At 42.0% G+C, this 18,119-nt stretch overlaps 2 protein-coding genes across 2 annotated transcripts; both read left to right on the forward strand.

Annotated features, from left to right (window-relative positions):
* The first annotated feature begins 419 nt into the window (after positions 1 to 419).
* Positions 420 to 11,338, forward strand: LOC308152747 (tRNA selenocysteine 1-associated protein 1-like). Its single transcript, XM_080525808.1, has 9 exons — positions 420 to 561; positions 1,047 to 1,144; positions 1,364 to 1,463; positions 8,727 to 8,779; positions 8,891 to 9,022; positions 9,134 to 9,250; positions 9,387 to 9,570; positions 9,672 to 9,702; positions 10,330 to 11,338. Exons 1-9 carry the CDS (start codon positions 538 to 540, stop codon positions 10,491 to 10,493), a joined length of 903 nt encoding a protein of 300 aa, XP_080381934.1. The 5' UTR covers positions 420 to 537; the 3' UTR covers positions 10,494 to 11,338.
* A 232-nt stretch (positions 11,339 to 11,570) lies between these two features.
* Positions 11,571 to 17,863, forward strand: stx12 (syntaxin 12). The gene is given in 12 exon segments (XM_080527759.1): positions 11,571 to 11,649; positions 12,376 to 12,520; positions 12,522 to 12,573; positions 13,327 to 13,396; positions 13,589 to 13,610; positions 13,612 to 13,689; positions 13,817 to 13,954; positions 14,507 to 14,550; positions 14,649 to 14,751; positions 16,049 to 16,121; positions 16,357 to 16,439; positions 16,784 to 17,863. Coding segments are annotated over 11 exon segments (804 nt in total). The 5' UTR covers positions 11,571 to 11,649; positions 12,376 to 12,472; the 3' UTR covers positions 16,877 to 17,863.
* Positions 17,864 to 18,119: the final 256 nt, after the last annotated feature.

Raw genomic sequence — 18,119 nt, forward strand, 5'->3', positions numbered from 1 at the left:
ATGTCTTTATCAATTAGTAATCCACAGTATGATTATGTATTTGTGTATGTTGTTTAAAAAAAATAAACTCTCATGCAGTACTACATAACGACACCTGGGGTGGGGAACATACGGAAGCGGGGAACATAGAACCCTTTTTTTTTGCTAAGAAATCGGGGAACATAGGACCCGGGGAACATAGGGATGACCCCCAGTTGTACACCTGGATCAGAATGATCTTGATTCTTTTTTTGCTATCCAGGATCAGATCTATCTGGCTGATTTTGAGTCGTATAGGGGAGATCAGCCAGCTCGATCTGATCCTGGATAGCAAAAAAAAAGAATCGGAATCATTCTGATCCAGATGAAACGTTTTGAACAACCGGATCCCGAAGATGGTCCTCATATGTAAGGGGGGGACTTTTGTTTTGAAAGTCTGACGCGGTGGACTTCCTGTTGCTTCAGATGCACATTCTGCTTGTGTCTGCTACTGGGATTCACCTTTTCGATTGTGAGGAAATAAAGCTATAGAAACTCCGACAACTTCAAGTGTACAACATGAGTACACTCTGGATGGGAAACGTGAGTTACTTGATGAATTTCAGACGACCAGACCGTCATACTATTGTACTGTTCAACATGTTGCTGCTGGCTAACTAAGCTAAGCTAGCCGATGCTAAGTAGTTGGCTAATGACTGACTAACATTGCTGGGCTGCATTGGGAGTTTAGATAACTAAACTTGACCTAAACCGACATGGTTAGTTAGTCCTCTAGTAGTAGATATCAAATAGAAGGAGTTGCTAACAACTGACCTAGAGCTAGATTGCTTTGACAAGTTTTGACACACGTCTCTGCTTTATAGCTGGGGTAGGGCCAGTACATCTAATACTATTGATCTGGGCTGCGTTCGTAAATTTGCTCTGAGAGCGCTGGAACGCACACTGGGTTCAACGTCACAAAGGGACCAAGTAATTTGACTGGACAAGAGGCATTCCATGAGTGCTGATCAGATTTTCACAGCGTATTTACGAACGTAGTTACTCACCACCATAGTTTGTTTTGGTAGTTGGAGCCTTACATGGACGAGAAGTTCATCACCCGAGCCTTCGGGACTATGGGGGAACTGGTAGTGAGTGTGCGGATCATCCGCAACAAGATGACCGGGTGAGTATTATTGATATTGAATGAAAAGGCTCTTGAAATTATTATATATGTGTGTAAAAGTAACATTTGTTCTCTTGCAGAAAGCTAACTCACACCAGTATGCTTATTCATACCATGCATGACATGTTGAGTGGAATATCCTTCATCTCCAACTTGTCTTGGTCTTTATGTCAACATGTTTTAAATACTGTCATGTCATCTTCTCTGTTAACCTCCCAGGGGTGGAGCTGGATACTGCTTTGTGGAGCTGACGGATGAGGCCACAGCTGAGAGATGTCTGCGGAAAGTCAACGGAAAGGCACTTCCAGGGGCCACACCTGTAAATACCCTTTTCATCCAATGCTACCTTGATGTGCTTTGATTCTAGATTACTGTAGTGTAGGGCTGGGACGACGTGTCGACGTAATCAACTACGTCAATACGTCGACTTGTGTAATGTGCGTCGGTGCGTCGCAAATAAACAACATGGCTGCGACCAGTGGAAACATGGAGGAGGCTACTCGCTAATGTTACACAAGCAATGTAGCTCACCACAGTTTGTATTAGGGATGTCCCGATCCGATATTGATATCGCATATCGCCGCGATATCGGTCCTGAATGCTGGATCGCAGATCGCACCAGAAAAAAAATAGGCACCGATCTGGGGATCGCGATCCGGCGTGTCACTCACGTCATGACAACAGTAGTAGTCAGTGGTCATGATGCTAGCTGGTGAAATCATAAACCATTTGCTTACGTAATTTTTCGTTTGTTTACATAGTCTGAAACTACAGATGGTAAGCTTTCAAATGATGCGTCATACATTGAAATCGGAAAAGAATTCAAGACAACACAAGTATTTGAATGTTTGTTTGTATCAGTGTTTTGCTCAAGAATGGTGACTGCTAAAAACGCTGCTAGCGGCTAACGTTTCGTGCTAAAACGAAAGTATTGTAACGTCCCCACTTGGACAGTGGTTAAAATAATGACAGATAGTTTCTCTCATGTAATCTGTGCGTTTAATTGTAAACTATCTCATACACAACTTTCTTAGTTCACCGGAGCTCTCTCTCCCAACGGTCTCATCAACACACACAGCACCCGCCCCCCCCCCCTTTTTTTTCTGGGACTGGTTTCTGGTCTCACCAGCAGCGTCACTAGGCTACACTTTTAAAAAGGGTGCTATAATTGATTTGCCATTTGTAAGAGAAGATAAATAGAATAAAAACATGAAGGCACTCAAACTAGAAATCAGACAGTAACTCTTTTTTTTTTTTACAATGCTGAATGCTGCAGTTTAAATTGTTTTAACTTTAAACCAGTTGGTCACTGAGTACTGCAGAGTACTGTTTTTGTTGCTTGAATAAAGGCTGGCAGTCTTTAATAGCCAACTGTTGTTGTGGACTATATACTGGGGAAGTATTTGCTATTATTCAGGAGTAAAACAATAAATACAAATATCGGATTGATATCGGTATCGCAGATACCTAAAGAATGGGATCGGGACATCCCTAGTTTGTATGTCTTGTCTTCTGGTGATAGTAACGTTAGCTATGTAGATGTAGACTTCTAAATGGCCAGGGTTTTTCCTGCATAGAGAATTATGAGGCGGCCGCCTCCAGCTCTCGACAAACTGAAGGTCGTATTTTCTACAAGCGTTTCTGTCATTTCTAACTGCAATTGCGGCACTGCGCCGACGTGGTGGTGGAGGCGCTGTTTCGCAAATAAGTTAGCTTTCGTTTTTGCTAGCGAAATAGCTGATAGTTGATGTTGACTGCTCAAGGAGAATACATATTTGAAAGTACAGAATGCCTGAGAGCCTTATATTGCATTATATTACATTATATTTTGAATGGTCATCTGGTGCCTGAATATTGTGTTTTCCTTTACATAAATAATGACATTTCCACCATAAATTGATGCAGAAAGGGCACAAATTGGTGCATATCAATTCACCAGAATGCAAGAAATTAAGTATTTGATGTTTAAGGACCCCCAGACAGCCCTGCTTCATGGGTCCCCCCCAATGTCAAACACCACTGGTACCACCTCCGCCTCATTTTGAGCCAGGAAAAACCCTGATGGCCATGTTGGCATTCAAGTTGGCTAAACATAGCAGTGAGTCTGCCCTGTCTGGGGCTGTTTGACAGAGGCAGTTACAGTAGTAGCAGTGTTTCCTCCAGGATTTTTCACATTAGTGGCGGAGCGGCTATCTGTCGCGCGCACTGGCGCTCAAAACAAAGACGAAGTTTCACCAAAAACTACAGGGTGGCAACAATTATAATTTCTTAAATAGCGGTTAAGTCATTAAAGCCGAGCAGGTGATTTTATATAGAAGGTTGTAGTGACCGTTCGTTAGCGAGCAAAGTATTCATAATTCACGGCGTTCCAGCCTTGTATAAAGCATTGTTATATGTTTATGTTTACTACATCACCCATGCTGCTTAGCGGGTGATATGACGTGATATAAGTGGGACGGAGATGAATGAATGTTGTTGTTGTCAGTACGCATCAGGGATGGACGGTTTCCAATTATTGAAACCGAAAAACCGTCAAAGACTAAAACCGGGGTTTTCCGGTTAACCGGCAAAAATAAAAAAAGGAATAAAAAAAATCAAAATCAAAACAAAAAGGGCGCCAATTTCAAATAATTGAGCCCTACTGCTACAATACACTCATGTCGAACACCATTAAAACACCGTAAGCACAGTCGCAACACATTTAGGCTACTTAGTTTCACAAATATAAGTGGAAAGGCAGACTTTTGTAAGCTACACCATACATGAAAACACATGAACACTTAACACACCAGCTCCGCTGATCCAGGGTGCACGCCTGCACGGAAGATCATCTCTTGGAACAGCGTCTTCATTAAATGAACTGCTTTCTCAATATCTTGGTTCTTAGACAAAGTTTCAGCTGCTGCTCAATGTATTTAAATATTTGAATACTGCTCAATAATCACTGAAATATTAGACTTAGAATTATGCAGTGAACATACTTAAAGCTTTTCATAAAAACCACATGCCGCGAGACTGACTCGTCCTGAACTGTCGTAAGTCAATCAACAAAGAATGCCCCATCAAAATAAAAGTTCCCATGGTAGAGCTGTCAAAATAGAGCTTTCAAAATAAATGTACTAATACAGATAGAGATAAATACAGAACTACCTTTGCGTCACTAAGTGACCGTGTATCTTCTGAGACATGCGTTCTGTCATCACTTTCAGTAGCGCCTTCACACACAGTGGCGCTGTGCACAAACACTCTTGATCCGTATAGCTCTTGTTTTATTATATTGTGGTTTAGTAAATACTGCACTTGGAGTTACATTCAATGCATGATTTGTGCTATAGAACATAAATAAAGTTTGATTGATTGATTGATATCAAATCAAATCACATTTTATTTCTATAGCGCATTTCTCACAAAAGTGACCCAATGCGCTTTACAGAGAGCAGCGAAAATGATCTTATTAAATGTAAGCGAGTAATTGTAAAAAACCTTTCCTATCTACCAATAACTGAAGGCAACTATCTTTCCCATAGAGTGATTCGTTACCCTTAAATATAATCCCAATTAGATATTAATCCTCAGTTATTCTTCACAACTGACCAAACCTCTCACTCATTGCGCGGCAGATTCAGACTGTATCATTGTTATTTTCACACACAACAAACATGTGACATGTTCCAGTTTTATTCTTTGAACAACATAGAATATACAATAGAATAGAAAACGTTCGCGCTCGTTCACGCTAGCCATTGTTTTTTTTCTCCTCACTCTCTGCTCTGAAGAGAAGCTGTCACGTGACCCGTCTTTTTAGACATGTCATTTATTTGACAAGTTATAACAAAGTTATAGTGTTTACAAAATCACTTTTATAGCATCTTCAACCACACACTCTTGTACACACTCTAGGCATGTATTATATAGCAATCTATGATATTTTGATAAAATGTAAAAAATAAAATAAAAAATAAAATAAATAAAAAATCCGGTTTCAGACGGTTTTGATAAAAAACCGTTTCTATTTTTATAAACCCCGGTTTAAACCGTCCATCCCTAGTACGCATGCAGAGAGTGAGAATAAAGCGCACATGATTGATTTTCTACCGGCAAAACGACTAGATCGTCCTGTTATTGCCGTCACTCCTACAAGGTGATCAAATACCAATATATCCTACAGCTGCAGCGGAAAATGCGGAACGCGCATTACACACACACACACACACATTCGGACCAATCACAAAACTGTTTTGAAAGCGCGTCGCCTCGCTATCTGATTCAGTCTCGATTGCAGTGCGAACACAAACGACGAGGTTAATTGCAACATTGTAACATATTGTAACTAACTACGCCCTAAATCGTAACGAAATGTAGGTCTGGAAGCGGCCTAAATCTAGCTTCAATCTGCTTTTTTTCTGTTCTCCGGTCATAATAACTCGATGCCTTTCTGCGCAGCCTGAATCAAAGTGGACTGTCTGAATCAGTTAGTGGCGGAGGAAATTCTTTCGTGGCGGCCCGCCACCAATAAATGCATATAGAGGAAACACTGGTAGTAGTAGTAGCAGGTCGCCGAATTAAAGGTGTGTGTGTTAAATTGCGGGCCCACAGACAGCCCCCATACATCAGCTGATCATTTAAAGGGGCGGCCGTCTGAGTAATGTGCATGTCACACACTGCTTTGTTTTATAAGAGCAGCAGCTATTACCCAGAGTGCTTTATAAAGACACTGTTAAACAGAGAGAGACAATACAGCCATTATTTTGGGGGAAATTAAGTGATACATTAATCGAACAGTAAAACAAATAATCGGTAGACTAATCGGTAAATTAGTCGTTAGAGTAATCGACTAACCGAAAAAATAATCGCTAGATTAATCGTTAGAAAAATAGTCGTTTTGGACAGCCCTACTGTAGTGTAGTACTGCATAGACTGTAGGGGTGCAACGGTTCAGTTGGCCCACGGTTCGGTACGGTTCGGTATTTTGGGTCACGGTTTTCGGTACGGTTCGGTTCAGAAACAAATGCTACTATTTATTTACAAACTGTTACTTTACTTTATTTTGCTTATACATAATATGGAACTTTAACATACACATGTATATGTTATGTATATAATGTATATATCATTGTATATAAACAAAAAACACTTTCAAATGTCCAAAAATAAATAAACACTTTCGAAAGTAAAAGTGCACTTTAGCCTTGACAGCTGGTAGCCCGTATACAAACAGGAGGAAAACAAATTCACACTCCAAAAGTAACACTTTCCACATAGCGTTCCAACATGTCATGTGTTGTATTCCAACGAGTTGCGACATCGTGGATTAATTTGTGTTTTGGTAAGTCTAACATATCTTGTTTAATTGTCAGAATATGGTGGGCTGTGGTGCTTTTGTGGAAGAAAGTGACTGCATGTCTGATCTTACCCAGGAGGCGGGACACCGGGGTTATTGCCACTGCCTTCTTGGCGGCGAGATTTACGACGTGCGCAAAGCAGCGGATCTGTGGCCCCAGTCCACCAGCTTCATGGATCGCATTTACGATATTTGCTGCGTTGTCTGTTGTTACGGGAATTGTTATGTTTGGCCTCTCCAACTTCCACTCAGTCACTGCATTTGTTAGTTCCTCTGCCAGGTGCGCGCTGGTATGGCTTTCGTATAGTGGACGAGTTTGCAGTACTGCGCTCTTCATCTCACAATCCGGTGACATGTAGTGGACCGTGACAGTGAGGTAACTCTCCGTTGCCCGGGAGGTACAACCCTCCGTAGTCAGTGCAAAGCTCTGTGTTTTTGCCAAATCGTCTTCAATGCCTCTGCGCGTTGTTTGGTAAATACCGGGGATTATTTTGGTGCTGAATGATGTACGGGAGGGGACACTGTAACGGGGCTCGAGAGTTTTTATCAGATTTCGAAAACCCAAATCTCCAACCACCGAAAAGGGCTGCAAATCCTTTGCAATGAACATCCCCACTGCATTGGTTATTTTTTTGTGTTTCTCTGAAGTGGTAGTGTACGTCTGTCCGAACGCATCAGAGAGAGACTGCTGTCTGCTCACTGACGCTACCTGACTGGCTTTCCTGCTCCCAGTCAGTGTTTTCGTTGAGTGGTAGCGGCGAATATGCTGGTTCATGTTAGAGGTGCAACCATTTGCATATGGCACACGCTTTAAGCAGAGCTTGCAGACAGTAATATTTCTGTCCACTGTTTCCCCCCCCTTATTGTCGTATTCAACGGGAAAAGCTAAATGACCCCACACCGCAGACTTGTAGGAATCCGGGGCTTCCTCAAACTGTTGCGGCGCTCTCAGAGCTAATTTACGAACGCAGCCAAATCGCAGCATAAACCGAAAACCGTCACGGTTCACTAGTGAATTGAGCCGTGGAACGCAAACCGTACCGTCCGTAAAAAAACCGAGAACCGTTGCACCCCTAATAGACTGACTCCTGCTAGAGTCAATTTTAATGCAATTTGAAAAGCTCTTCAATTGCTCTAAATTATGCATAGCTCAATATTCGCATTGTGACGAATTGAGACATACACTCACTGAACACTTTATTAGGAACATCTGTACACCTTCGTTGTCCATTCGGGTGGTGTAATGGTGTGTGGAATATTTTCTTGGCACACGTTGGGTTAATACCAATCAATCATCGCTTGAATGCCACAGCCTATTTGAGTATTGTTGTTGACCATGTACTTCATGTACTTCACATGTACTTCATGGCCACAATGTACCCATCTTCTAATTAGGGATGCTCCGATCTGGATTTTTGGGGCCGATACCGATCACCGATTTTTTTCCTCAAGATCAACCGATACCGATACCGATACCGATTTTTTTTTTAATACATAACTGTAGGCCTACTGACTGGATAGCCTACATATTTTTTGCTTTTTAGACAAAAGTTTTGATCCATTAGGCACCAAGCAAACGCAGACCCATTTTTATGGCATAGTAAAAGTCTGGCCTATCACCCAGTTAGGGCCTGAAGCCCAAGTCAGTGATATGGCTGTATAAAAGACATCATAAACGTGGCCTTCGTGGTTTACATACTGTTACGTCCTCCTATGTTTTCTGTTCAGTTATCTGTCTTCCCCAGGGGAAAAAAAAAAAAAAAAAAAAAAAGATCGGTTTTTGCGATCGGCCATTTTTGCCGATCACCGATCGAGTCATTTGGAGTGAAATCGGCCGATTTAAATCGGTGGCCGATAAATCGGAGCATCCCTACTTCTAATGGCTACTTCCAGCATGATAATGCGCCATGTCACAAAGCAATGTCGTCTCAAACTGGTTTCATGAACATGACCATGAGTTCAATATTCTTCAGTGGCCTTCCCAGTCACCGGATCTGAATCCAATAGAACACCTTTCGGATGTGGTAGAGATTCACAGCTTGAAAATGCACCTGAAAACTCTGTGGTGAATTCCGTGATGCAATCATGTCATCATGGACCAGAATCTCAAAGGAATGTTTCCAACATCTTGTGGAATCAGTGCCACAAAGAATTGTGGTTATTAGTATAGTGTTCCTAATAAAGTGTTCTGTGAATGTACATCGGAATTGCTATAAGTAAGCCTTTGTTTGTTCTTCACAGCCCAGAAGGTTCAAGTTAAATCGGGCCACCTTTGGGAAGCAAGGAGAAAGCAGGTAGGTTACATTCTGTCGTCTGGTATATCAAGGATTACGAGTCTATCTATGAGAGATTTCATATGGGTGCATTGCAATGAACACAGATCTTCCTTTCTCTCTCTGCTCCAGTCCACTCTACTCTCTATTCGTCGGCGACCTCACACCAGAGGTTGATGATGGCATGCTGTATGAGTTCTTCTACAATCGTTATCCATCTTGTCGTGGGGGGAAGGTGGTGCTGGATAGCGAAGGCAACTCAAAGTGAGTATGTGATTTGATTTTGCCATGATTCAATAACATGTGACTTGTGTCAATGACGAGTCAATATAGGAGTAATTGTCAGTGTAAAATACTTGAGTGCTTTCCTCCCAGGGGCTGTGGGTTTGTCCAGTTCCCAGACGTGAGGCTCCAGAAGCGGGCGTTGGAAGAGTGTCAGGGAGCAGTGGGCCTTGGAGCCAAACCTCTACGACTAAGTCTAGCTGCTAACAAGTACGTTTTTCCATACTGGCAAATCTTTTCCCAAATGCTCTAAACCAGAACAGTGTCCAAATAAACAGAGATTTGACTGATATTTATCACCTGTCCCTTAATGACCAATATACTTCCTCTCTCTTCTGTCTATCAGAAATAGGCACTCTCAGTCAGACAGCAGGGCATGGCAGCAGAACTCAGGAGGCGGCTACAGACACAACCAGTACCACCAGAACCAGCCATATTCGGGTTACTACTCAAATTGGGGCTACGACCAGAATGGAGGCGACTATGGCTACAACTACAACCAGTACGACTACACGCAGCAAACCGCACAGGTAATCATCATTATCTGCCGCTTTGCTGGGAACAAATAACCTTGCTTCTTAATCTTTATTTGTGATGTCATAAACTAACTCTTCATTTAACACTTTTTCAGGAAAATTTTACTGAGGATGACGGCCTGGAAGGTTTGTGTTCTTTCTGCTCATCAGTTCACCCTGATATTGTGTGGCCAATATGCAGAGAGGTTTGATAGAGACTCACAGCCCGAGCAGAACTCACGACTGTACGTATGTGGGGTCCAAGTCTTCCCTATGATGGCTGCCAAGGAGATTCACTCCTACAGGCTGAAGTGGTCCTACAGGTGGTCTTAATGTTGTCCGATTCCCCATACCTCGTCGTGTGAACCTCAAGTCCTATATTTTCCATACGACACAGAAATAATTTTCCAATCGCAACATATACAACTTTAATCTTCCATTTAAGAATAATACCTACAATATATCGGCTTTGAGGTAGAGTCTGCGTCTAATGATCGCAAGGTTGGCAGATCGGCGGTTCGACCTCGACTGGCCACATGTAGAAGTGTCCCTGGGCAAAACACTGAACCCCAAATTGCTCCCAATGAGCGGGCCGGCGCCTTGCATGGTAGCTTGCCGCCATTGGTGTGTGTGAATGTTCCCAAACATTCTGTCCAGTTGTGAGGTCTACTTGGGCTGAGAGACAGATAGCGATGTTGTCCTGCAGTTAAAAAAACAACAACTAATTCTTAGAAGCAGGGATGAAGTAATCACTGCCTTTCCCTTTTGTCACAGATCCGAACCCACAGATGGATGTTGTTGAGGCCAACAGGAAGTTCATGGAACACAGTGAGGAACTGTATGATGCGTTAATTGATTGTCACTGGCAACCCTTGGAGGTCTCCTCAGAACAGGCCGTAAATACCAAGAGTAGCCTGCCAGAACCTGTGTACTGTTGAGACACCAGAACCTGTGTACTGTTGAGACACCAGAACCTGTGTACTGGTGAGACACCAGATGGAATGGCTATGCCCGGCACCCACTTTTTTCTTCTTTAAAAAAAAAATGTCTTTGCCTCCCCCTCTTGTGTTTTCTTGCCTTGTGTTCTGCAGACTTTTCAATATGAGATGTTGAATACTGTGAATATCAGTTCATAAGATTTCTTATTCAGCATCTTCATCTTCATAACATGCATCTTCATAAAAAGATGTACACCCCGGTCCATCCTGTAAGATAGTATTGTTTCCTGATTTTATTTGTTAGGCATTGTTAGAACACAAATGCAATGTTTTTTTGTTTACTATGTTTTTGACTGAGGAATAATTGGCTGTGTAACATACACACAGCCTTTTGTGTTGGCATACACACATGTGTAAAGAGTGAATAAACATTGCCAATAATATGTTGCCAACTCCTCTGTGATGACAACTAAAGTGGAGCGTCTTTTACCATTCTGTCTTTCTGGTCTGTTATGAGAAATCTTAGTCTCGCCTTTGTCTACTAGTCAATCAGCGGGACCACATGAGAGTCACAAGTTACTCCAGTGACTGAGGGTTAGGCATAGGCTTCTGCAGCAGCCAGAGGGGCTTCATTTAAATGAGTTCCATGCTGGACAGTATTTGAGGCATTCTAAAGCATAATTAAAGCTACCTGTTTGTGCTTGTATCATGTGTATGGTTTCTGGGACTGTCATTTTGTGATCTTTGCTACCAAAGTGGAGATAGATGTTAAATTCCCTTATGCTAATCCAGATACTAGTTTTTGTTACATATGTAAGTTTTATTTTTTTAACAATAAAATGATGCTGCCCTTGTACCTAGACATATTTTTATTGAATATCCAGTTCATCCTCTGTCCAAGGGTGCGTTCGTAAACTCGCTCTGAGAGCGCCGGAGCGCACACTTGGTTCAACGCCATAAAGGGACCAACTAATTTGATTGGAGAAGAGGCATTCCATGAGTGCTGATCAGATTTCCAGAGCGAATTTTCGAACGCAGCTCAAACTTTACGGTTTAACGCGATGACGTCATATGACAGTTGTGGAAAGGGTTGGCTTCTCGACGGAAGAACAAAGTGAAGAAAAGCGGTTTTCTAACGGAACAGCCGACTAAACAAGTAAGACTATGCTGTTATGAATTAATAGTTAGCTACACGTGAATGTGTATTAACCGTAAAAATAAAAAAACTTGTATTTTGTTGACAGGGCAGTAGTAGCTTCCTTGCTGTATCTTGTCTGTGTCGATGCTAGCTAGCTAGCTGACGTCGTTAGCCCCACCATGGAAAGGCCCCGGCGGGCAACAACAACCCTAACTTTATCAGATTAGTGCAGTACATTTTAGAGGTGTATACATAGCTCCCTAGATTGCTAATACCATTAGATTGCTGGCCTTAATAATCTCACTGTCAAACATGAACGTTAGCAAATTGTCAGGCAAAGCCAGCTAGCCAGCAGCTACCGGGCGGTGCTGACAGAGGAGCCCAACCCTTCGGCTCAGTGAGGCTGTGAGCAACAGACCGTATTTCTCCAATTATCTACAGGAGGACATGATGAGGGGGAGTTGCAAAAAGGAGTTTTGTTGAGTCACCTATCTAGTGTGTCAGTCCAACTATTGCTAGTTGACATACACATTTATCACACTCATACACTCAAAGCTAACTTCCCTGTCTTATGGAGCTGTTACTTTGCAACTAGTGGGCACCATTTGCTAGGGCTCACCCATGTTTTGGTCTCATGACTGTTAGACAGTCTTAATTGATGGTGGTCTGTATTTACCTTATCTCTGAGCTTGCTGTGATGTCTGTCTCTTTCATAACCCCTAAAAACCCTGTCTCCTTTTTCAGAGTTTTCGCCACCCACCTGCACACACACCCCGTACATCTGCCTCTCAGCCCTGAACTGTCTTTTCAACCTAAGGCCTAAGAGAGCACACCGGCAGCAATGTCTTACGGCAAAGTAGACAGCCATCGCACCCTGCCACGGGACTTCAAACACCCTCATCCAGACATGCAGCAACAACATCCAGAAGATCACACAGAACAGTGAGTAGTGTGTGTGAGAGAGAGAGAGAGAGAGAGAGAGAGAGAGAGAGAGAGAGAGAGAGAGAGAGAGTGAGAGAGAGAGAGAGAGAGAGAGAGAGAGAGAGAGAGAGAGAGAGGAGAGAGAGAGAGGAGAGAGAGAGAGAGAGAGAGAGAGAGAGAGAGAGAGAGAGAGAGAGAGAGAGAGAGAGAGAGAGAGAGAGAGAGAGAGAGAGAGAGAGAGAGAGAGAGAGAGAGAGAGAGAGAGAGAGAGAGAGAGAGAGAGAGAGCGCGCGCGCCGCGCGTGGTTGACACAAATCAGTGGTTTACTAAGTACAGGGTTCCAGGGTCCCTGGTCTTAAAAAGCTTAAGTCTTTTTAAGTCTAAAATCCACCAATCCAATCCATAAGCCAAATCTTAGTTATTCGGTCCCAAAATTAGGTGCTAGGTCTTAAAAATGAGATCCTGCAAGGAAATCAGTCTGACCACATCTATTTATGAATGAATGAATGAATGAATGAATCACGCAGAAATGAATCAAGCTGGAACCCAAAAAATGCCAATTTGCTTCCTTTTTTGTCTGTATGGCAGTGAAATCCCTAATGTCATCACCTCGAGGATGACAAAAAGCTATCATACGGTGTCGCGAATAGGTCTAAAATTCTATTCAAAGAGGTCTAAAAAGATCTTCAATTTGACTTGTTGAAACTTGTAGGAACCCTGTAAGTAAGCTTGATAACATGAACGAGTGTTAACGGAAGTTTCCTCCTGTCAAAGCTGCCCAGATAAAGAGCATTGTGAACCAGCTGGGGACGAGGCAGGACACCAGCGAACTGCAGGACCGTCTGTAAGTACTGTATTCTCTTCCCACTGCTTATTTCTGCACGCTCTCTTTGCTTGTACATATATAGGCCTCTTGTAGATCTGTGTGTGTGTGTGTGTGTGTGTGTGTGTGTGTGTGTGTGTGTGTGTGTGTGTTCATTGAATCTGTGTTGATAATCTTATCTCCTTCACTTTGGATGTGCCCATGTTCCTATAGGCAGCAGACACAGCACTATACCAAACCAGCTGGCTAAGGAGACCAACAAACACCTAAAAGACCTTGGCTCTGTCCCTCTAGCTTTATCGCCCTCAGAGCAAGTGAGTATTTGCATGCATTTGTGTGTGTGTGTGTGTGTGTGCGTCCTTGGTAGTAACAAAGGGAGTATCCAGGTCATGAGGTTTTTTTGTTTGAATGACCCATTTAATCTTGTGTTTAATTCCACAGAGGCAGCAGAAGATCCAGAAGGATCGGCTGATGAATGATTTCTCAGCTGCGCTCAACAACTTCCAGGCAGTCCAGCGCCGGGCAGCAGAGAAGGAGAAGGAGTCTGTGGCTAGAGCAAGAGCCGGCTCTCGCCTCTCAGTAAGGGTTTCAAAAACACTAAATAGACAGGGTTCCGTGCTGGTCTTAAAAAGCCTTTAAGTCTAGAATCCAGAATCCAATTTATAAGGCCTAAAAAGGTGTCAAATTGCAGTTATCCGGTCAAAAAATTACGTGCTAGGTCTTAAAAATGTTATCCTGCAAGGAAATCAGTCCGACCACATCTATTTACGCGGATATTAATCAAGTTGGAACCAAAAATATGCCAATTCGCTTCCTTTTTTGTCTGTATGGCAGTGAAAACCCTAATTTCATCACCTTGATGATGACAAAAAGCTATCACACGGTGTTGCGAATAGGTCTAAAATTCTACCCAAAGAGGTCTAAAAAGGGTCTTAAAAGGTCTTAAATTTGACTTGTTGAAATGTGTAGGAACCCTGATAAGAGAATTAATGGAATTATGTTAGGTTTGTCATTGACAAATTTTGCCTGTCAAACTTCTTTTTGTTGACTAGTGGAGAGCTACAATGAACATTCAAACACACCTCCAAACACGTTTTATTTTGACTGATTTATTTGGTTTCTGTCTTTCAGGCAGAAGATGGTGCCAATGATGAACAGCTTGTGTCTTTTGATAAGTATGTTCACTCCTCTCTCAAGGAAGCTGTCTTATCTACAGATATCTGAACCTGTTTCCTGAAGGACCGTTGTGTTTTTTCTGTATCTCTTTTTGTAGCCAAGATGATTGGGGTCAGACAACCTTACAGACAGAGGAAGCCATTACAGAAGAGGACCTTGAGCTGATCAAAGAGAGGGAGACCAACATCAGACAGCTGGAGGTCAGACTCTCTCTCTCTCTCTCTCTCTCTCTCTCTCTCTCTCTGTCCATCTGTGGCTGCTCATATCTTAGAGCACAAGTGTCAAACTCAAGGCCCACAGGCCGAATGCGGCCTTTTATGCAGCCCGCGAGAGCTTGCAAAGGATATAATTTGCTTATAATACTATAATAATAATAAAGTCTATGCCGCTTTAACGCTTTAAGTACGGTGTCCATAAGCTACATTTCCCAGCCAGGACCGGCCGCCGGCATAAGCGGTTGCTTACGGCCACAACCGCTAGAGGGGGCTACACTTTTGTCACGTCGATTTAGCTAAAGCTAACATCCATCAATCAAAATTTCCACTTCCAGCATCATTGAAATCATTTCAATGAAAAAAAGCAATGTCAGCTTGTCAAGAAACACTATCGCAGACCGAGTTAGGGAGCTAGCAAGAAATCTGACGACACAGCTGGCTGAAGAAGCACGCAGTTATCTGGCGTTTTCATTAGCTGTTGACGAAAGCACTGACAATACTGTGCCATACCGTACAGAAGTAAGGTGTCTGAGTAGGAGCACAGTCCTCAAGAGATTTTTGGATCAGAGCACATTTATTTGTTGTACCATAGTTCTGCCCCTCTCAACTGCGACCACAAGGTTAAACAAAGTTAATGTTTGTGTGATGGTATTACTCACTTGAAAATAACACAGAGAAATGTGAGTGTGTGTGCCCACATACAGTATTTTTGTGCATATGTACATGCATATATATTGACACACAAGCATGTGTTTTTGTTACCGAACACGTTTAAAAAAATAAAATAAAAAATGTGTACAATAGTTGTACACTTGAATGTCTGCTTGCCATTATTTTTCCTAGACTTCAGCTTTCAGAGCTAGTTATTAATTAAGTTATTACTAAAACCAATAATGATTGAATGCAGAGGCAATTATGTAATATGATAAAGAATAGATACATTTATATAGTCTTACAGTTACAACCGGCCCTTTGAGGGCAACCGTAATGCTGATGTGGCCCGGAATGAAATTGAGTTTGACACCCCTGTCTTAGAGGCTCGTCTACACCACATCAGTATTGCCACAAGGGCTTTGTGCACTATGAGTTTTGATCATTAAAAAGCACAGCATTGACCGGTCCCTCAGTTACTTCACACCAATGTGTGCCCCCTGTTAACACAATCTAATTTGATACACTGCTTGGGGAGCAGACTAATGGTTAAGTTCACCACATGGCAAAAAGTATTTTTTTTAAAACAGCAACAACATGTTTTTCTCATTTAATGATCTTGTTATTTCAGTCGGACATCTTGGATGTGAACCAGATATTCAAGGACTTGGCAGTGATGATCCATGATCAGGGAGAGATGATCGGTATGTCTTGTTAATGATGTAGTATGCTGTGGCACTCAAATCCAATTACTTAAGTAATAATTACCCTGAAGCACGGTTTGAAAAGCTATTAAAAAAAAAAAAAAAGCTATTTCCAAAGCTATTATTTGCTTTCCTCTATGCGCAAGTAGTGGCTCATTTGGTGAAACCTGTTAAACAGACACGATGCAGTGATCCACTGAACAGGGGTGCCTAAAAGTCTTTGTTGTTCCAACAGATAGCATAGAGGCGAATGTGGAGAGTGCTGAGGTCCATGTAGATAGAGGGGCGGAACAGCTCCAGAGAGCAGCCTACTATCAGGTAAGACTCACACTCACATCACATCATTGTTGTGGTTACCTGAATGCTTGTTTAGTCATTCTGGGCACTTGTTTTTTTTGCTCCTTGCTGTGTCAGTGAGGTCACAGCACCTAAAGAACAGATGCTGGACATAAAACAAACGCTAGGATAATGCTCTCACAGTTTTTTTGTTTTTTCTTTATCAGACGCACAAACAAAACAACATTTTTGATCCCAGCCGGATCTTTAATAGGTCCCAGCTTTGGGAATATAATGTTTGAATGTGTATAATGTTAGAATGTGCATATTTTTCATTCATCAATAACCGTCACCAACCTTGCCATCTGTGCTCTGCTCTCCTTCAGCAAAAGTCCCGTAAGAAGATGTGCATCCTGGCCATGGTCATGTCCGTCGTGTTGGTCATACTGGGCCTCATCATCTGGCAGGTGTCGAAATGAAGACGGACAACCTGCTTTTCCTTTTCACTTCACTATTTATTTCATTTCTCCTCCCCCCCCCCTCCTCCTCCTCCCAACCTGGCTGAAACACTTGGTCTTGGTCCCCTGAGCCGCTTTAGGAGGGGATGTTCACTGATGACGCAGTCGGTGGCACGGCGCTGGAGCAAAGGGATGGGTTTGGGATGTAACGTGACATTCCCACCTGAGCTCGAGCTAGCTTCCTGTCTTCTCTAACCTGAGACACAGAAATTGTATTTATATTCAAATGAAGTAAAGTATGGATTGGGTGGTAGAGTGGATTAATATAAAGAGATTCTTTGATCCGATTCATTTTATTTCTTGTGATATTTTACTGCACTAACACTAACTGTCATTGTATTTCCAAAAACAAAATATTGTTGTTATTCCTATTAATATCTGTGATGAATAATGTTGAAAGAACGGGGCACCAATATGGAAAAACACACATAACTTACTGTTGAGATGTAAATTCATCTCTGGGTTTTTAGGGGTGTAAATGATTTTTGTAACCTGTACATTTTTGGCACCTCATGGTGAAAACAGTTTAGTGCCACACTCCATGGAAGTTCTACATGGTAGTCCTTATGTTGCTCAGCTGATGCCTGAGGTTATGATAGTTGTGTACATGATAGCAAATCTTTATGGACATAATAAACGATATTAACACTGTTGCAAGAGCTAACCGCTTGCAGTAGTATTATGGGATGCACCTTGTTCTCACGGTTTCTTGCCTTCAAAACATAGCAGAAGTGTGGCCTATGTAGTAGACGGTGGTGGCTTGATATGATGGTCATAGTTGTACATGTGCTGTAAAACTAAAGTTTTAACTGGTATTACCATTATGATTTAAACCTTTGTATATATTACAAAATCTTGAATTGTAAACCATTATTATGACTATTCCAGGTAAGAAAAAAATATCTGTAAAAAAATGCAACCACAGTTTTAAAAAGAGAAAAAGTTATTGTCAACCTGTTTTTTTATTGATTTCTATTACTTCTATCTGTATGCATAAATAAAAACGTCTTAAACATGGGTGCTGTTAATTCTGTTTATAATATAACACACATTTTATTTTATTTTTTACAAATAAACAGCACACAACTCATGAATGGCAATGAGTACAGTACAGTCTTGTTAATGTGACATGAAGACACAAGCTACAGATGGGTTAATGTATTGAGTTTAGTGCTGTCCTGTTCCTCACAAAACAACCTGACTA

Source organism: Nansenia antarctica (genome assembly GCF_963989245.1).
Source record: "Nansenia antarctica genome assembly, chromosome: 3".
In the NCBI taxonomy this organism is placed as follows: Eukaryota; Metazoa; Chordata; class Actinopteri; order Argentiniformes; family Microstomatidae; genus Nansenia; species Nansenia antarctica.